Source organism: Mesocricetus auratus, unplaced genomic scaffold, assembly GCF_017639785.1.
Source record: "Mesocricetus auratus isolate SY011 unplaced genomic scaffold, BCM_Maur_2.0 Super-Scaffold_100676, whole genome shotgun sequence".
NCBI classification, from domain to species: domain Eukaryota; kingdom Metazoa; phylum Chordata; class Mammalia; order Rodentia; family Cricetidae; genus Mesocricetus; species Mesocricetus auratus.
In genome coordinates this window covers 77,906,920-77,923,291 of record NW_024429266.1, presented here as the reverse complement: position 1 = coordinate 77,923,291, position 16,372 = coordinate 77,906,920, and the positions used below count along the sequence as shown (strand labels likewise).

The window sequence follows — 16,372 nt, the reverse complement described above, 5'->3', positions numbered from 1 at the left end:
GAATATAAAAGGTAAGTTCATAAACTGGTGGTGAAGTCATAAGCATGCTAATAAGATAGGCTCCAAGCTTTCAGAGAGAAAGAAGTCACCTAATTGAAAGTAGATTATCTTCTCTTATTTGTTTACCAAATAACTCCCTGCTAACAGGGAGAACAGACCAACATGTGCAGTTTCTCAGTGATACAATCTAACCCAGAACTGGAAACAATAATTTATTATCACAAAAAATACTTTTAAAAAACTATTGTTAAGATTTCAATTATGGATTAAACTAACAGAGGAATTTATGTGGTTTCAATAACGCCCTGGAGCTACCTGCTAACACAAACTGTAGATTTATTTTGTCACACAGCAACCAAGTGTTCTACCTCATATCAATACGCCAGGCTGTCCCTATTTCTGTCTTTTCTATTCTCTTAAATTTAACTTCTATTATGTTCACTGTACAGTTTTTTTCAAACTGTGCATTAGGGTTTAAGCAACTTGGCAGCAACATCTACAGTCAACAATTTTCAATGCCTACAGCATCCAGCACAGTAGCTGAACCATGGACTAAGACAAAATCACAATTGAATGTGCAAGATGCCTATGACAAGGCAGCTTTCTGAAAACTCCCAAACTCTGGCGATTTCTCTGATGGCCACCACTTCACTTTTGACAGCTGCATGCAGATCTCCACTGCTGACCAGACCGCAAAAGGCCTACCTTTCTCACCTCCTCCTGGAAGCTGCCCTGTGTTTTTTCTTTTAACCTCTGATTAAATGTTCACTGAATTTCAAAAGGAAAATAAAATTTCTCTTAACATTTAAATTAATCCCTGTCTTAGGGTTTCTATTGCTGTGATGAGACAACATGACCACAGCAACTCTAACAAAGGAAAACATTTAATGGGGTGGCTTACAGTTCAGAGGCTTAGTACTTTATCATCATGGCAGGACATGGTGGTGTGCAGGCAAACATAGTGTTGGAGAGGTAGCTAAGAGTTCTACATCTTGATCAACAGGCAATAGGAAGTGAACTGAGACACTGGGTGTGGCTTGAGCACATATGATACCTCAAAGCCAGCGTCCACATAACATACTTCCTCCAAAAAGGCCATATTTACTTCAACAAAGCCATACCTCCTAATAGTACCATTCCCTATGAGTTTATGAGGGCAATTACATTCAAACTATCACAATTCCTCAAGAAACCATCTTCTTCAAATGCTTAGACACAAATTATTTAGGAAAACTATTCAAATATGAGGGGAAGCTGGGAAAGAAGCTCAGTAGTAGAATATATGAGGCCCTGTGTTCAAATTCTAGTACCTCAAAAATCGAAAAAAAAATTTGATTACTGGGAACACCCACCTACTGTGGGTGGCACCATTCCCTGGGCAGAGATTCCTGGACCGTGTAAGAATAAAGGAAATGAGTTGAACACTAACACGAACACATTAATTCACTGTTCTCAGCACTTGACTGTGCATGTGATGTGGCCAGCTGCTTCAAGTTCCTGCTGGCTGGACACCCACAGCTAAACCCTGAGCTGAAATCCTGGAATCCAGTTGCAGAGAGGGAGGAGTGATGAGCAAAGGGGTCAAGACTAGGCTGGTGAAACCCACTGAAACAGCTGATCTGAACAAGGGGGGAGCTCATGGACCCCAGACTGATAGCTGGGAAACCAACATAGGACTGATCCAGAACCCCTGAAATTGGGTATCAGTGAGGAGGCCGCAGTAATCTATGGGGCCTTGGGTAGTAGATCAGTATTTATCCCTGGTGTACAAATGGACTTTGGGAGCCCATTCCACATGGAGGGATGCTCTCTCAGCCTGGACACATGGGGGAGAACCTAGGTCCTGCCCTGGATGATATGACAGACTCTGGGTATCCCCCAAGGAGGGCCTCATCCTCTCTGGGGAGTGGAGAGGGAATGGAGTAGGGAGTTGGGGGGCTGGGGAGCGGGGGAGGAGGGGTGGAAGAGAGAGCTGGGATTGACATGTCAAACAGGCTTTTTTCTAATTTAAATAAAAATAAATAAAAAAAAAGTTCCTGCAGCCTGAACTTCCCTACAATAAAGGGATTATAACCTGGAACTGTGAAACAAATAAACTCTTTCTCTGAGTTGTTTTTGTTGGGGGTTTTACCACACCAACAGGAAATGAAGACAATCAGATAATTAAGCTAAGCCTAAGAAGGCTTACATAACTCCTGTCCACGGAGTAGTATAATAGTTCACATTTCATTCCCATGACACATGTTTAGCACAGTGCAAAACACCTTCCTCTACAAAGAGCAGTGACATTAGTAAAGATATGCAGGTGCTATTTCTCCATTCCATACAAAATGGTAGAAAGGTAGCTAGGTAAACCAACTTTTCACACACCTAGGAGAGATAATGAGGTCCCAACATAAGAGCTCAGATCATAGGTGATAAAACCTCAGTGGCAGGCTCAGGGAAATACTAAAGACACTCAAAATGCTTTACCTGTCAGCCTTCATGAAGAGGTTAGGTGGGAGCTCAATGAGCTGGTTATGCTGCACATCCAAGACCTCCACCGATGTTCTCTCTAGCCTTTCAGGGAGCCTTGCTAACTGGTTGTGTCCTGCCAGCAATTTCCGGAGACTACTATTACAAAATAAGCTGTATGAGAGGGAACAAAACAGAAGGCAACTATTTATACAGGGCTAATTTGGGATAAGGGTTAAAAAAGCACAAGATTTAAATAACCATCATTCCACAAATTATACATTAATTCAATACAGGCTAACTGGTTCGTTTTAATTCTTTATTAGATTTTATTTTGGTCAATGCATACAAGTGTTTTCCATGCATGTGTATATGTATACCACATGAGTACCTGGCGCCTGTGGAGGTCAGAAGAGGGCATCCAATTCTCAGAACTGGAGTTACAGATAGCTGTGAGCCACCATGTGGGTGCTGGGAATTGAACTCACTCTTATGCAAGAACTGTCAGAATTATGCTGAGTTATTTCCCTAGCTTTAGCAGGTTTATTTTAATATAAACTTTGGAGCTATTTGTATTTCAGTGCCTTCTATATTTGTTTCATAGAAGGAGACACTGGAGAGCTTGTTCTAATCTTGGTTGGCAAGGTGAGCTTTACAAGACTGTATGCTTCTCCAGACCCACAAGGCTAATGTCCTGTCCAGAGTCTGAATGAACACAGCTGAGCAATCTTCACAGAGATGATTAACAGTAAGCAAAATCTTCAGGGACATTAAGCCTTCTAAATACATCTAAGAAAATGTTACATTTTACTTCATAAGTTAGTTTTCCCATTTTCTCTGCCTAATGCCTGTATATTTTACAGATCCATAGTTTCATCCTATTGAACAGCAGACACTCTCTCCTAAAGAGAATAGAATGCAGTATTATTATTAAATGATAATTCAGTTCAATCCTTCTGGATACTGTCTAATCATTAAAATACTACTTCTCTTTTCACGTATTTTCATTTATAAATGACTTGTTTTGTTGAACTCATCATATACCTTCTTTAGAGAAACAAAAGTTAAATATTATATCAATTCTAAGGAATCACTTTTGATTGAATATTAGACCACCAAAACTGGATTTAGCAAAACCTGTAGCTAAAACACTGAGGGAGAAAGCAATAGGTATTGTTTTTGCTTCATAAAAAAAATGCAGAGAAACACTGAATTATATGACAATATAACACTTGGTATTTACTTTGAATAAGCATTTGTTTAGACCCACAAAAGCCTAAACTAGTACAGAGCCAATCAAATATTGGCTTGGTAAAATGGTAAAATCTCAGTTACCTTGTATTTATTAGTGTGTGAAAGTATAATACAGTGTAAGCACATCTAATCCCTGGTGTGCCACTTGTTGAACTGAATAGGGAAAGACAAGATAGAAGAATAATAAAAAAGATAATGGTAAAAAAAATTTCCAACGATTTTCCTCCCTAAATGTGGCCATTTTGTTTTTCATGTTCCTCTTGTAAAAACAATGGGCATGGTTTGTGTTTGTCTATCTGTCTGTCTATCTCTCATTCTAGTGATGATTGCTGCATGAAGGTCAATTAAATGTTCAATTAACTAATATTCTGGGGACAGAAAGCATTTTTAAATGAACCTGGTTTTTGGGTATTACGAATAAAGAGAAAATAATCATTTTGGGGACTGAAATGTAACTTAGATTTATTTTATGAGAGCAATATTCTAATACAATGAGAGCTACATGTGCAACTGGAAACTCTCTAGGTACCACATTAAAAAGTAAAATGAGCCGGGCGGTGGTGGCGCACGCCTTTAATCCCAGCACTTGGGAGGCAGAGGCAGGCGGATCTCTGTGAGTTCGAGGCCGGGCTAAACCGACAGCCTCCAAAACAATACAGAGAAACCCTGTCTCAAAAAACAAAAACAAAAAAAAAAAAAGTAAAATGAAGTAATTCTTATCACCTGACTAACTATGTCTAAAATTATTTTAGCATTGTCACTATAAATATTTTACATTTGGTGTCTATATTTATAGTTCTTCACTAGAACTAGTTACATCTCAGGTGCTCACTCTGTGTGTGTGTGTGTGTGTGTGTGTGTGTGTATGTCACAGACAATATAAGTCACCACTGACTATCTTCCTCAGCCATTATTTTTGAGGCAGGGCCTCTCACCCACCACCCACCAAGTGGCTAGATACTGCACTAACAGGGACCTACCTATGTCTGCTTCCAGCGCTAGGGGTACAGACACATGTGACAAAGCTTGGCTTTTTCATGTGGATATTGAAGATCCAAACTCAGATTCTCATACTTGTATGACAGGCACTTTTGACTGCGCCATTTCCCCAGCCCCTACCCATACTTTTAAGGGTCAATTAAAAGAAATAGGTCATAAAGATCAAATAAAGGTTAAGCTGAATGTTACTTTTACCTTATTTGTATTGATATTTTTGATTATACATTGATAAACAACTTTTCCCTGTCCTATAACTGGCTAAAAAGGTTGAAATAACTGAACTTAAATTTTGGTAGCAACTGGTCATCAACTAAGTTTAAATTACTACTTAAATTAAAATTATTAATCAGTGCCTTGGTCAGAAGAGCCACACTTCAAATGCCTGGCATTACATACTGATGTTAGAAGCACTAAGGTAAACACCATATTCATCACAGAAAGTTCCCACAACAGTCTAGGAAGGAATTCTCTTACGGTTTATTAACCACCTGGGTAGTCATAATTACTTAACTGGAAAAAATTTGTCAACATCTATGGATATTAGAAATCATTATGTGGCTACTTCAAAACTCTTATTATTAAAGAACAAATATGATGGGAAGATGAGTCAGTGGTTAGAGTTCTTGCTGTGAGGCCTGACAAGCTGCATTCAGATCCCCAGAACCTGTACAAGCTGGAAGCACCCATGTATGAAATTCTCATGCTTCTATGGGTGAAATGAGGTTCTTAGAAATGTGAGGGTCAGCCAGCCTGATATAATGCATCAGCACATAAAAAAGACCTTGTCTTCTCCAAGGTCGACAGTGAGGACTAACTGCAAGGTAGTCCTCTGACCTCCACATGTAAACCATGTACACACCCCAACACTATTGAAAAGCACAAATTATGAAAAAAGCTAAGAGTGAAAGGGGAGAAAGAAAGTGAAGTTGGTAGATTTCCTATTTCAAATTTGAATTCAAAGAGAAAAAGACCACCTAGTTTGCTCTTTCAAGGTTCAGTGATCTAACAACATCCATCTCTGTCATGTTCCGACACTATCAAAATCGTATCATCCCAGGGAAAACAAAAATTATCTAGGGTAAGGTAGAAAGAATTAAGATCCAAAAGGTACATTCCTGGTTTATTTGCAACTTTCCAATAAACACGACCACATCTGCAATGTCAGCCTGAAAGTCAAAGGCTTACTCTACTCTCTACCCCACAACAATACAGGAATAAAAACCATCAACACATTTGAAAACAGTCTCTTAGGATTCCCAACAGCAAGCTAATAAGATAAACACTAAGTCTGTTGGGGAATATTATTTTTAGGTGTGTGACTTTTGTTTATGCTGCATATGTTTAACTCTGTGAAGCTGTGTTACTATGCCTGTCTAAAGCATCTGGTGGTCCTAATAAAGAGCTGAATGGCCAATAGCAAGGCAGGAGCAAGGATAGGCGTTGACCGGCACAGAGAATGAACAGGAGAAACAAAGAAGGAGAGCAACCTGAGAACAAGAGGAGAACATCAGGGGCCAGTCACCCAGCCACCCACAGAATAAGAGAGAAAGTAAGATTTACAGAAGAGAGGGGTAAAAGTTCAGAGGACATGGCAGACAGGTTAATTTAAGATAAGACAAGCTAGAAACAAGACAGGCTAAGGCCAGGCATTCATAAGTAATAATAAGCCTCCGTGTGTAATTTACTTGGGAGTTGGGTGACAGAACCCCTCAAGAAGCCAAAAGAGTAAAAAACATACAACTACATAAGTCACCAGGTTATCACTGATACTTTTTTTATATCCTCTCATTTGATCTGAAATACTTACCGGGCAGGAAGTTCACATATTTGATTATGGCCAATATCTAAAACTTCTAATTTTCGGCTTTCACATACCCACTCAGGCACATTTTCTAGGCAGTTTCTGAAGATAAAAACATACAAATTATTATTTTAAAAATAAATTTGGTCTCAAATATGCAGTTTAATTTTTTTTAATTATATGTGTCTGTGTATATGTACACTTTCATGAAGGTGCCACTGAGGCCAGAAGAAGCCATAAGATCCTCTGGAGCTATAGTTACAGACAGTTGTGAGCCACTGCTATGGATGCTGGAAGTGAACTCTACAGTCCTCTGCAAGAGCAGCACAGACTTGAATTCTGTCCATCTCTCCAGCCCCTCAAATGTACTTTTAAGCTCAAAACAACTACAGAGAAACTTTTTTAAAAAATGCCAAAATACAATGAGAAAGGTTAAAAGGATATATGAAATCATTGTATTTTAAAACCAAGATGAATTAACATACTAGAGAAGAAATAAAAACTAACAGATACAGCATCTGAACCATCTCTAGCATCTAAAAGATTTCTACTTCTCAATTGTTAAACACCCCTTTAGAGACCACTGCAAATTCAGTAAGAGGGCTAGTACGGGGGGGGGGGGGTGATCCAGTTAAGTCAAATGATCAATTAACAAAGTGTTACTTTCAAGTTTACATTTTTATCATTGGCATTACAATAATTCCCAATTCTACTTGGCATTATGAAAATACAGCTACTGGGAAGAATGGGAAGTGAAATGGTGCACCAACTGTTAAGACTTAGAATTAGTTATTTGAAAATGTTTACTTGGACATTTGACAATAATTACAGTTACTAGAAACAAGTGAACTGAACCTATAATGCTATGAGCAAGAGCAAAACAGGCTCACTCAATAGCCAACTCTTTGAAGTAAATCTGTACAAGGCATATGTACCTAGGTACACAAACCCCTGTTTCCATTTAAAAGCTGAAAAATTACACCCATAGTTGATAAGGAGGTGTGGAAAAAAACCTAAGAACTTAATCAAGTAATGTCTGAATTTAAGTTAATTAAATACACTGTAGCAATGTAATAGCAAATTCATGAAACCATTCAAAGAACTTTATACCTAAGTTTACAGTAAAGTTACAAGTGGAATAATTCTCCCAATAGCTAAAAACTAAAAAGGTGTTTATTATTAAAGTAGCCTAATCTGTGTGCTCTTCATGATGAAAGGTAAAATTCTATGCCTTATAACTCACACTGCCATTGGGATTGCAATGGATGATGCATACCCTCCAACAGCTTGCGTTGGCATTTCCAGAAAGCCAGATCCTATGTTGTAAGAAGAGGCTCATGGATCTGCAGCACTGACAACGCCCGTTTGATAATGGAAACGAGTCATGCCAAGGATGCCAGGAGAAGGTAGTAGGATATTTATTCAGATACAGAAAAGTAACTTACATGAGAAGCTGAGAACCAGGGTCAGCACTCTATGGTCTTTGAACCTCCACCAGAATCCAAGAGAGCGGGGTCCCCTGTTTTATCCCTGGTTTCTACCATGTACCTGTGACCACGCCCAAACAGGCGTGGTCAGTGCTGCAGATCCGTGATACTTCTCCCTACAATATGTGCTCTGAAATTTTGGATATTTCCTTAAAATGAGTTTCAATTTTAATAGTTTAAAATTACTGAAATTTCACTTGTATAAATACATGTTGTAGACAAAGCCATGCCTTTATGTCATGAAGTGGGAGGGGGCATCTATTTTTGTATTTTTAGGCACTGGAATCAGTAAGACCCACCGCAGAAGTGTCAGAAGCTCTGCCAACCTACAGCAAGCTAATAGCCCAACAGCTCCCAGAAGTTTTAGCAAGTACATGTGTGTACAAAGTGAAAAAAAAATGAACTTAGAGAAACAGCCGCATACAATTAATACATATAAAGAGCTACTGGACCTTCAAGGCACCTGAAGTCTCCAATCTTTTGGGTGCAAACCTGGGGTCCAAATTGGTTCCAGAGCTGGGGGCGTTACCTCAGTGGTACCGGTCTGCTTAGCTTGGATGAGGCCCTGAGTTTGAACTCAGGTACAGGAAAATCACAAAAAGATGGCATCCAAAGTCACTTGACTTTTTTTTAATGACATTTTAAATTAAGTTTAATTTTTATTATTTTAAAACACTTTAGTTTTTGTCACTTTTCTTAAAACTCTAAAATTAATTAAAAAACAAAAACCCTTAGGCATGGGATTGGATAGAATAAGCTACAGAACTCCCCAATGGGCCAGCAGTTCTGTGAGGTGGCGCCTTCTTACCTTGAGACATCCATGTAAGACAGAAAATTCGGGACTGGGTAAACATCGAGCTGAACGAGTTCTAGGAGGGGAAAGAACACAAACACATTACGACCCACGTGACTCCGTATGTAGGAAGTGCTGACACTCGCCCTCCCGTTTACAATGCACCTTCCCGTGTAACTTGAAGTCCAGGAAAGTAAAGCCATTTTCCAGGGCAACCATGAGACATTCACTCTCTGCTTCTAGTCATTTATGTGCTTTCCCACCATTACGTGTGCTAAAGTGTACCTAAAAGGCCACCCAAGTGAACAGCGTATTTTTAATTCTCACAGATCATCCATAAAACCAAAGGCCCCTTGTTTTTGATTCCCTCACAACAGAGACAGCACTTGGGAGCATTGTAAATGATCTCCTCTCAGATCAGAAGGTTTTCTGTACTTAGGAAATGGGCACCACTGACTGCCTAGGTCTCTGTTCCTTGGGCTGAGCAGTTACTGAAAGGCCTGCTCTTAATTCACAGGTTCAGTCTGCTCTGGTCCCAGTGAGAGATTTACAGAGTAACTTTTGGTACCAGCTCCCTTCTTTCCAACATTTCAGGCACCCACCCACCCCAAGTCATGCATCACAGTTACAGCCTGGTTGCAGGTTCCCTTAGCTCACATCAAGTTCATCTTGGTAGCCTGGACAAGTGGTGAGTGGATTCTCCTCCTCTCTCCTAAGTGTATCTTGCTATCAGTGTGAAAGCGTCACTTCCGTCACATACCTCCTCCTCAGGATCTCTCCTGTAAGTCGCATTATCTGACTCCACACCATACATCCCACAGGTAATAAACAACCCCCAAATAAGAGGTCTTATTAAATAACTAAGAATTTTGCTTTCATGATATTCTTGTGGGCACTTAATTCAGGCTAATCTTCAAGTAACCCCATTGTCAGTGGAACACAAAATTGTAGGTCTTGAATGGAGCCTACAGTGAAATTTCCTTCCATCCCCCAGTATTTAATCGGGAAGCCAAGAAACAGTTTACCTTGTCCCTTATTTAAGTAGAAGAAACAAATGACCACTGTGAGCAATTTAACATGACATAAAAAACCAACTAGGAATAGTAAAATCTTCCCTTCTGTTCCTGCAAATAAGATGCCAACAATCTTCTTTCATGACCTTTGTCTTGGAAGGATTTAACACTTACTTTACTAAATGAGGAAAGAATAGATTCAGCGAGGCCTGGATGACAGTGCTGGGTAAACAGAGCAGCTTGGATGTAGTCTGCCACTTACCATTAGAAGAAGCATAGAGTGCTTTTAGGAAATAGCCACAAATGTTCAATGTCACCAGCTGATTCCTTTCACAGTGCAGAACTTCTATGTTGTTGAAAATCATAGCATCTAGATCACCAAGTTTATTATCTCGCAGGTCAAGCTGAGTGACATGTTGCACAAAGTCCACTTCGTCTGCTATAAGCTTTCTGAGTACGTTCAGTCTTAAGGAGGAAGGACACAAACACAAGCTACTTAGCTACAATGCTAGAAATAAACTGCTGAGCCCAAATAGTGTGCCATATGGACTCAAGTCTTAGTGTATTAGAGTTCGCCATGCTGTCTGTAATCTTAGCTTCCATCTTTTTTAACTGGAAAGATCCACTAGCTATTTTTAGCTTCAATTCTAAGAGGTCTGAAGACAATTTGGGCCATGAAGGCTAGAAGGGGAGCAAGTATATTGATTTTACTTAATTTACTTCAAAAGAAGAAAAACTATCCACTTAGGCACTTCCAAAGAAAGAGGCTGGGAAAGCACAGATGCCATCCTGGAATGAACACTGGAAACCAATCCAGAACCACCTGAGACACGCTGCACCTGCACTGGCTCCCTAAAGGAGGAGACAGACACATGGAAAAGAAGTGCATGTGGAAAAAAAGATAGGCAATTATAAAGGACAGTGACCTCAAGCCACATACCGAATGGGAGCACCAGAGATGGAAAGGAGGGTTAAGGGACTCTTGATGGTCAGGATCAGGACTGACAGCTACAGCTATTTCCATACATGGACTACTACTCAAAAGAGCAAAGTGTAGAAGACACTCAACACTGGCATCATGATTGTTGAGAAATCATAAAGTGAAGGACATCGATGGGGATCAACAATTTTAGAACGGAGCAAAATAAAGGAAAGATGGCAGAATCTTTTGTCATGATAACTAGTAGGTGGAGTGAAGCTATTGCAGATAAGCTGTGAAAGACAAGCTTCAATGGATCAATATGAGAAAGATATGAAACCAATATTACAAACAGAAATAGATGGAAATGTCACTTCTTGGCACCAAGATAGGCTACATCTTTCTCCCCAGGTGAAAAAGCACTGAGCTTGCACTGTTATTATACATGGAGTTAGAGACCAGACATTCTCTGGAGTTTCTGCTCTTCAGAAAACAAAATGGAACGATGTATATAAGCTATTAAGAGAAATATCATAAAGAAACACAAGGATGGGTGACAGCACAGAGTGAGGATTTGTCAACAACCAGGGGCAGCACATGGTGTCTTCAAATGATGTTTTTAGTTCCTTCTTTTCTTGTTCTTGGTTGTAAGATTCAAAATTTGGCCTTAGCCCAGAAATGTGCCCATTTCCAAATGCTCACTAGATGATCAGAATGTGCACAAAGGAGAAAAAAAAAAAGCCTCATTTGGAGATAACAGGACTGAAGGAATTTAAAGAATGTTTCATGTTCTCCCCCCAAATTATACTTTGAATGACCATAATAGCATTATCACTTTCATTTCAAACAACGGCCCACCCACCCACCCACCCACCCACAAGTCACCATGTTGTACAAAGATGATGAAAAGAACTTTGTTTTAATGAGGAATCAGAGGAAAGTCCACGAGGAAAGGAAAATGGAGTTCCTGTGTGTGAAGGAGCAGCTCCAAGAATTATCTTCCAGCTCCAGGTGGAGACCTTGAGCACCAGTCACCTAACTCTCATCTGTGAAATGAGAAAAACATCTTTCTTATTCTGCAAAATAGTAAAGAAATTGGAAGAAATTCCAGGTCTGTGTACACTGTGAAGGGCTGTGGCCATGGTGACCACCGCTGGCTTTATATTGGTAAGAGTAACAAGATGAAGTGCTTTGCAGTGCTCCATAGGAGAACTACGTAGGTGATGACGTTGTAGGAATGTACAAAATACAGAGAACCTACAAAGCAGGTGCACCCTGCCTGAATCCCAAGGGTGTGGAGAGCAGGGACTAGCAGTTCACAGGCACTGTGGCTTCTAGATCAAAGGCAGGAACTATGCAATGTGCGACTTTCAAGCCTGCTAGAATTGGAAAGAATAGTAATATGCTGGCTATGCTCATGTACTGATCCCTTACAAGTATTTAGCAAGGGCTTTATCTACCAAATGCTAATACTGGGAGAACAAGGCTAAATAAGAGCATTGCCTAACAGGCCACGACAAGGGGACTGCTTTCTAAATTTCTAAGTCATCAGAGCATACACAAGCACACAGCTTCTATCACATGACTTGCTACTCAAAGTTAACACATCAGCTCTTTTCTTGCACAATCAATCTGTCATAAAGTGCCTGAATACAGCACAATGTCAAATCACCACACATTTCTAAAACAGTTTCTATCTCATTGTGGAAAGTAGCAAAGGAATGGCTTCCCTGCCCATGTTGAAGCACACGGTGAGCAGCTCTAAGATAGAGCCTCTTGCACAGGACTTGTATGCTAGTGTGTTGAAAGTAGATACAACTGAGGAAAGCCTGTGCTTCACAGGTATGGGTGAGGATATAAATAAGAGAAACTAAGGATTAATGGTCCAGCTGGCAGCTGATGGGAACCTGGTCCCAAGAAGACAAAGAGGGTTAAGTAAAGGTGGAAGACTGGTTGATTATACTGAAGAATGTCAATGTAGGGGAAAGAATAAAAGAAAAGGTGATTGTTTCTCAGTCTGCTGTAACATTTCTTTTGGAAGGAAATGTAATAAAATCAGCTGTTTGTGTAGAGGGAATTCAGTGATACCCAAGTTATTCTTCTATCTTCAACCGAAAGCACCAGGGCAGTACTAGAAACAAATCTACACTTTGCCTCTCTGCACAGGAACCCAGAAAGAAGCAGTTACCTGTGCACTCCGCATTTACAAAATGCCCACTGTCTCCTCTGGTAAACAGCATCTACCTGAAGTCATCCAAAAAGACTCAAACAAAAATCACAGTCCCAGGATTTCACAGAGATCTTTCTAAGAACTGTGACTAGACACATTAGATCAATCTCATTTGTAATCTCATTCAAGAAAAAAGACTCCTTTGTCACATGTACCACGTAACTCTGAAATCATTTCAAGCTTGTTACCTGAGGTCAGTGCCCACCATTCCTGGATCTAACAAAGTCATACATACCATTGAGTCACTGAAAATAAATAGACCTACATTCTGAAATAAGAAATTATCTATTCAAACAACTAAGACTAATAACATTATGCTTGTAAATAAATTTAACCAAGAAAAGTGTTGGTCCCTGTCCCATTCTAAAAAGTTCTCAAATGCAGATCAATTACAAGTATTTGTATTTGCCAAATGAAGCATTATCGCCCTGCATACCATTAATACCCCCTAGTCAGGAAAGCCTGCCTTCTTTTGTGTGAGGAGAGATGAAGTCAAGCAATTCTCCACTGGCAGGATGTCTGGCCCACAAGCCAAACCACGTAAGTGGGAAGAAAGGGAGCAAATGAAGCCACTTGACTGAATGAGCCTCAGAAAGCAGCGTTTGAGTTAGCCAGAGGGGAGAGTGGGTAGTGAAGCAAGGACAAACCCACTTTCCACAGAGTAAAGATGCCAAGAAAGACACCTGAGCAGGCTTTAGGAGAGGAGCTAGGCCTCGGGCAGTAACAACTGAACATCCTTGCTAGACAGTTCAACTCAATTCTCTACACAACTCCACAAATTGAGTTCTATTATTAGCTGTAATTTGTAGATCAGAAACAGACACATAGAAATTAACCCATCAAGATTTACTATGGATAGCAAATGGGTTAATGGCGGGGGTGGGTGGTGTAAATTTAGTTGAAAAAGTACCAAACTGAGTAAGCCTGAAAGGCTCACACATGTACACTGCTTTGTAATAAGTTAAATCCATGACAGGCTCTTGTTTTTCTTTTAAAAAGATAAACTTAAAAGCCATCCTCCTTGGGCACATAGAGATGGCTCAGCTGTTAAATGCACTTGCTTGTCTTCGTTGAGGACCTGGATTTGGTTCCTAGCACCCACATGGCAGCTCACAATGTCTGTAACTCCAGTTCTAGAGGGCTTGACAACCTCTTCTGACATCAGTGGGCCCCAGGCGTGAACATGGTGCATACATACATACAGGCAAAACATTCACATATGGAGAATAGACCAAATACATCTCTATTGGATCCTCTTGTGTAAACTATCTCTGTGATTAAATACTAAGAGAAGCTTATTTACCAAAGGATGTTGGTGAAGTATGCATGGGCAGCAAAGACAAGGCCAGAGGTTCCTAGCTGGGTTTCAGTGTACTTGGACTAAAAATGAAGTCTCTCTGCTTTTATAAGGAATCAGAGTAAAGGGAGTAGCTAACTTTGGATCTGAAGAGATAAATTACAGAATTTATGTTTTTGTGAAGAATGGTAAGCTAAGCTCTGAGCCACTTGAATGGATATAGAAAAAGTTAAATCAATTTAACTTAACGTGTACATTAAATTAAGGGGGAAAAAAATCAAGAGATGCTCCACAGTATCAAATGTCTCAAGCAAGACACAGATAAGAAAGACTGAACAACCTCCACCATGTTCTCAGTGATCTTCAGTTAATGTAAACAGTCTCTACCCCGGTGCTCCTATATATTCATGCAAATTAAAATTGGGCTTAGGTTCACAAAACCAAAGAAACCCCTCATAAAGAAAAATCATTCATCAGTAGGATTTTGTTTTTCGAGACAGGGTTTCTCTGTGGCTTTGAAGGCTGTCCTGGAACTAGCTCTTGTAGACCAGGCTGGTCTCGAACTCATAGAGATCTGCCTGCCTCTGCCTCCTGAGTGCTGGGATTAAAGGCATGCACCACCACCGCCCAGCATGTGGGATTTTTTTTTTAAACAAGCTTCAGGGAAGAAAGAAAATTGCACAATTAGTCATTTCTTCCCTCTGGGTACTAGTTCACCCCACAATACAAGCCAGTCACTCAGATGAGATATATTTCTCATAAGAAGTTACCTTAGGTCCACGTGTTTAATATGAGGCATTCTTCTGAAAGCCTGTAGTCTGAGGGTCTCCATACAGTTCCCAGCCATACAGAGTTTGTCCACAGCAGTCAACTTCTCCAACACCTCTGGAATGTCAGTGAATTCATTAAAGGAAAGACCCAGATAGCTGAGCTGGTGCATGTTCTCCAACTCAGCAGGAAGAGACTGGAGAAAATTCCCATCCAGCAAAAACGTCTGTAAGCTATCAAAGAAGACATCACAATTACACAGGAAAATGTACATTTTCCAACTTTCTTATCAACACACAAGTTCATGAAGATCACATTACTGTAATGCTGCTAAATGCATAAGGACAAGCAGAAGGTAACTATGGACAAGGGAGATAAGATCAGAAATCAGGACCTTAATGTCCTATTAAAATGAGAAATGTTACCCATCTCCTCAACTTGCAAAGGTACACATGAGGAAATGTGCTAACTGCAATGCAAACCTGCCCAATATGCACTGATACTTACTTGTTTTCTTAAAATTAATTTCGAAGACTTAAAATTTAATAGCTCATAAAATAAAAAAGAAACCTCTCTCCTATGCTTAGAAACACTCATTCACAGGGACTGCAGTTCAAAAACAATTGCAGTTTAGTTCTTACAAGATCTAAAGATCTAAACTCTTTTAGCACATGAGCTCTACAGACTACAAGTACCCTCCTGCTGGAGGTGAGGCCAGTGCTTTCCTTGGCAAACATAACAAATTAATATGATGTGCAACTTCCACAGAGCGTCCCAGATCCCCCCGGGGTTTACAGTACACACTTCTGCATCGCTCCGACAGCTGCTGGGACCTCTCGAAGAGCATTGCAAGACACATTCAGCTCTGCTAGGGTTGGAATGCTGCAGACTGCTGACGGAAAGGCTCCTAGGTGGTTATTGGAAAGGTTAAGGCTCTTCAGCTTGGTGAACCTATCACAATAAAAGAGAAGCAGAAAATGTCACAAATGCATGGCACAGCCTCGAGGATAATCCTGTCCTACTCCCTGATCTGACTCCAGCCCTTCAAGGCTTAGGGAAGAGCAAAGCTAGAGAGCAAATCTGACTCCAAGGCCAGTGTTTTGCCTAAAATGTAAATATATTCAGAAAGACTTGTTGCTGTGAAATCAGGGTGACTGAAGAATAAGTTCTACTGGAACAACTTTTTAAACTCTATCGTCCATTACACAACTCACATTAAACCCAAGGTCAAGATTATTTTTACAACACCAGGATCCCACCTTGCTTTGTGCTGTTTCACTTCAATTGCACATCCTTGTGAAAGCATAGAGAACCCAGACAGAAAGTCACAGACTTGCAAAGACAGAAAACAGTGGCA

At 40.1% G+C, this 16,372-nt stretch overlaps 1 protein-coding gene across 1 annotated transcript in view; it reads right to left on the bottom strand.

The window, feature by feature from the left end:
* Phlpp1 (PH domain and leucine rich repeat protein phosphatase 1) overlaps positions 1-16,372 on the bottom strand; it is a 185,303-nt gene that overhangs the window by 36,787 nt on the left and 132,144 nt on the right. The window contains exons 5-10 of the mRNA XM_040739368.1: positions 15,820-15,966; positions 15,018-15,248; positions 10,064-10,266; positions 8,804-8,864; positions 6,515-6,610; positions 2,473-2,628 (exon numbers count right to left, since the gene is read on the bottom strand). Of these exons, the coding sequence (XP_040595302.1) occupies positions 2,473-2,628; positions 6,515-6,610; positions 8,804-8,864; positions 10,064-10,266; positions 15,018-15,248; positions 15,820-15,966 (894 nt within the window). The remainder of the gene's footprint in view (positions 1-2,472; positions 2,629-6,514; positions 6,611-8,803; positions 8,865-10,063; positions 10,267-15,017; positions 15,249-15,819; positions 15,967-16,372) is intronic.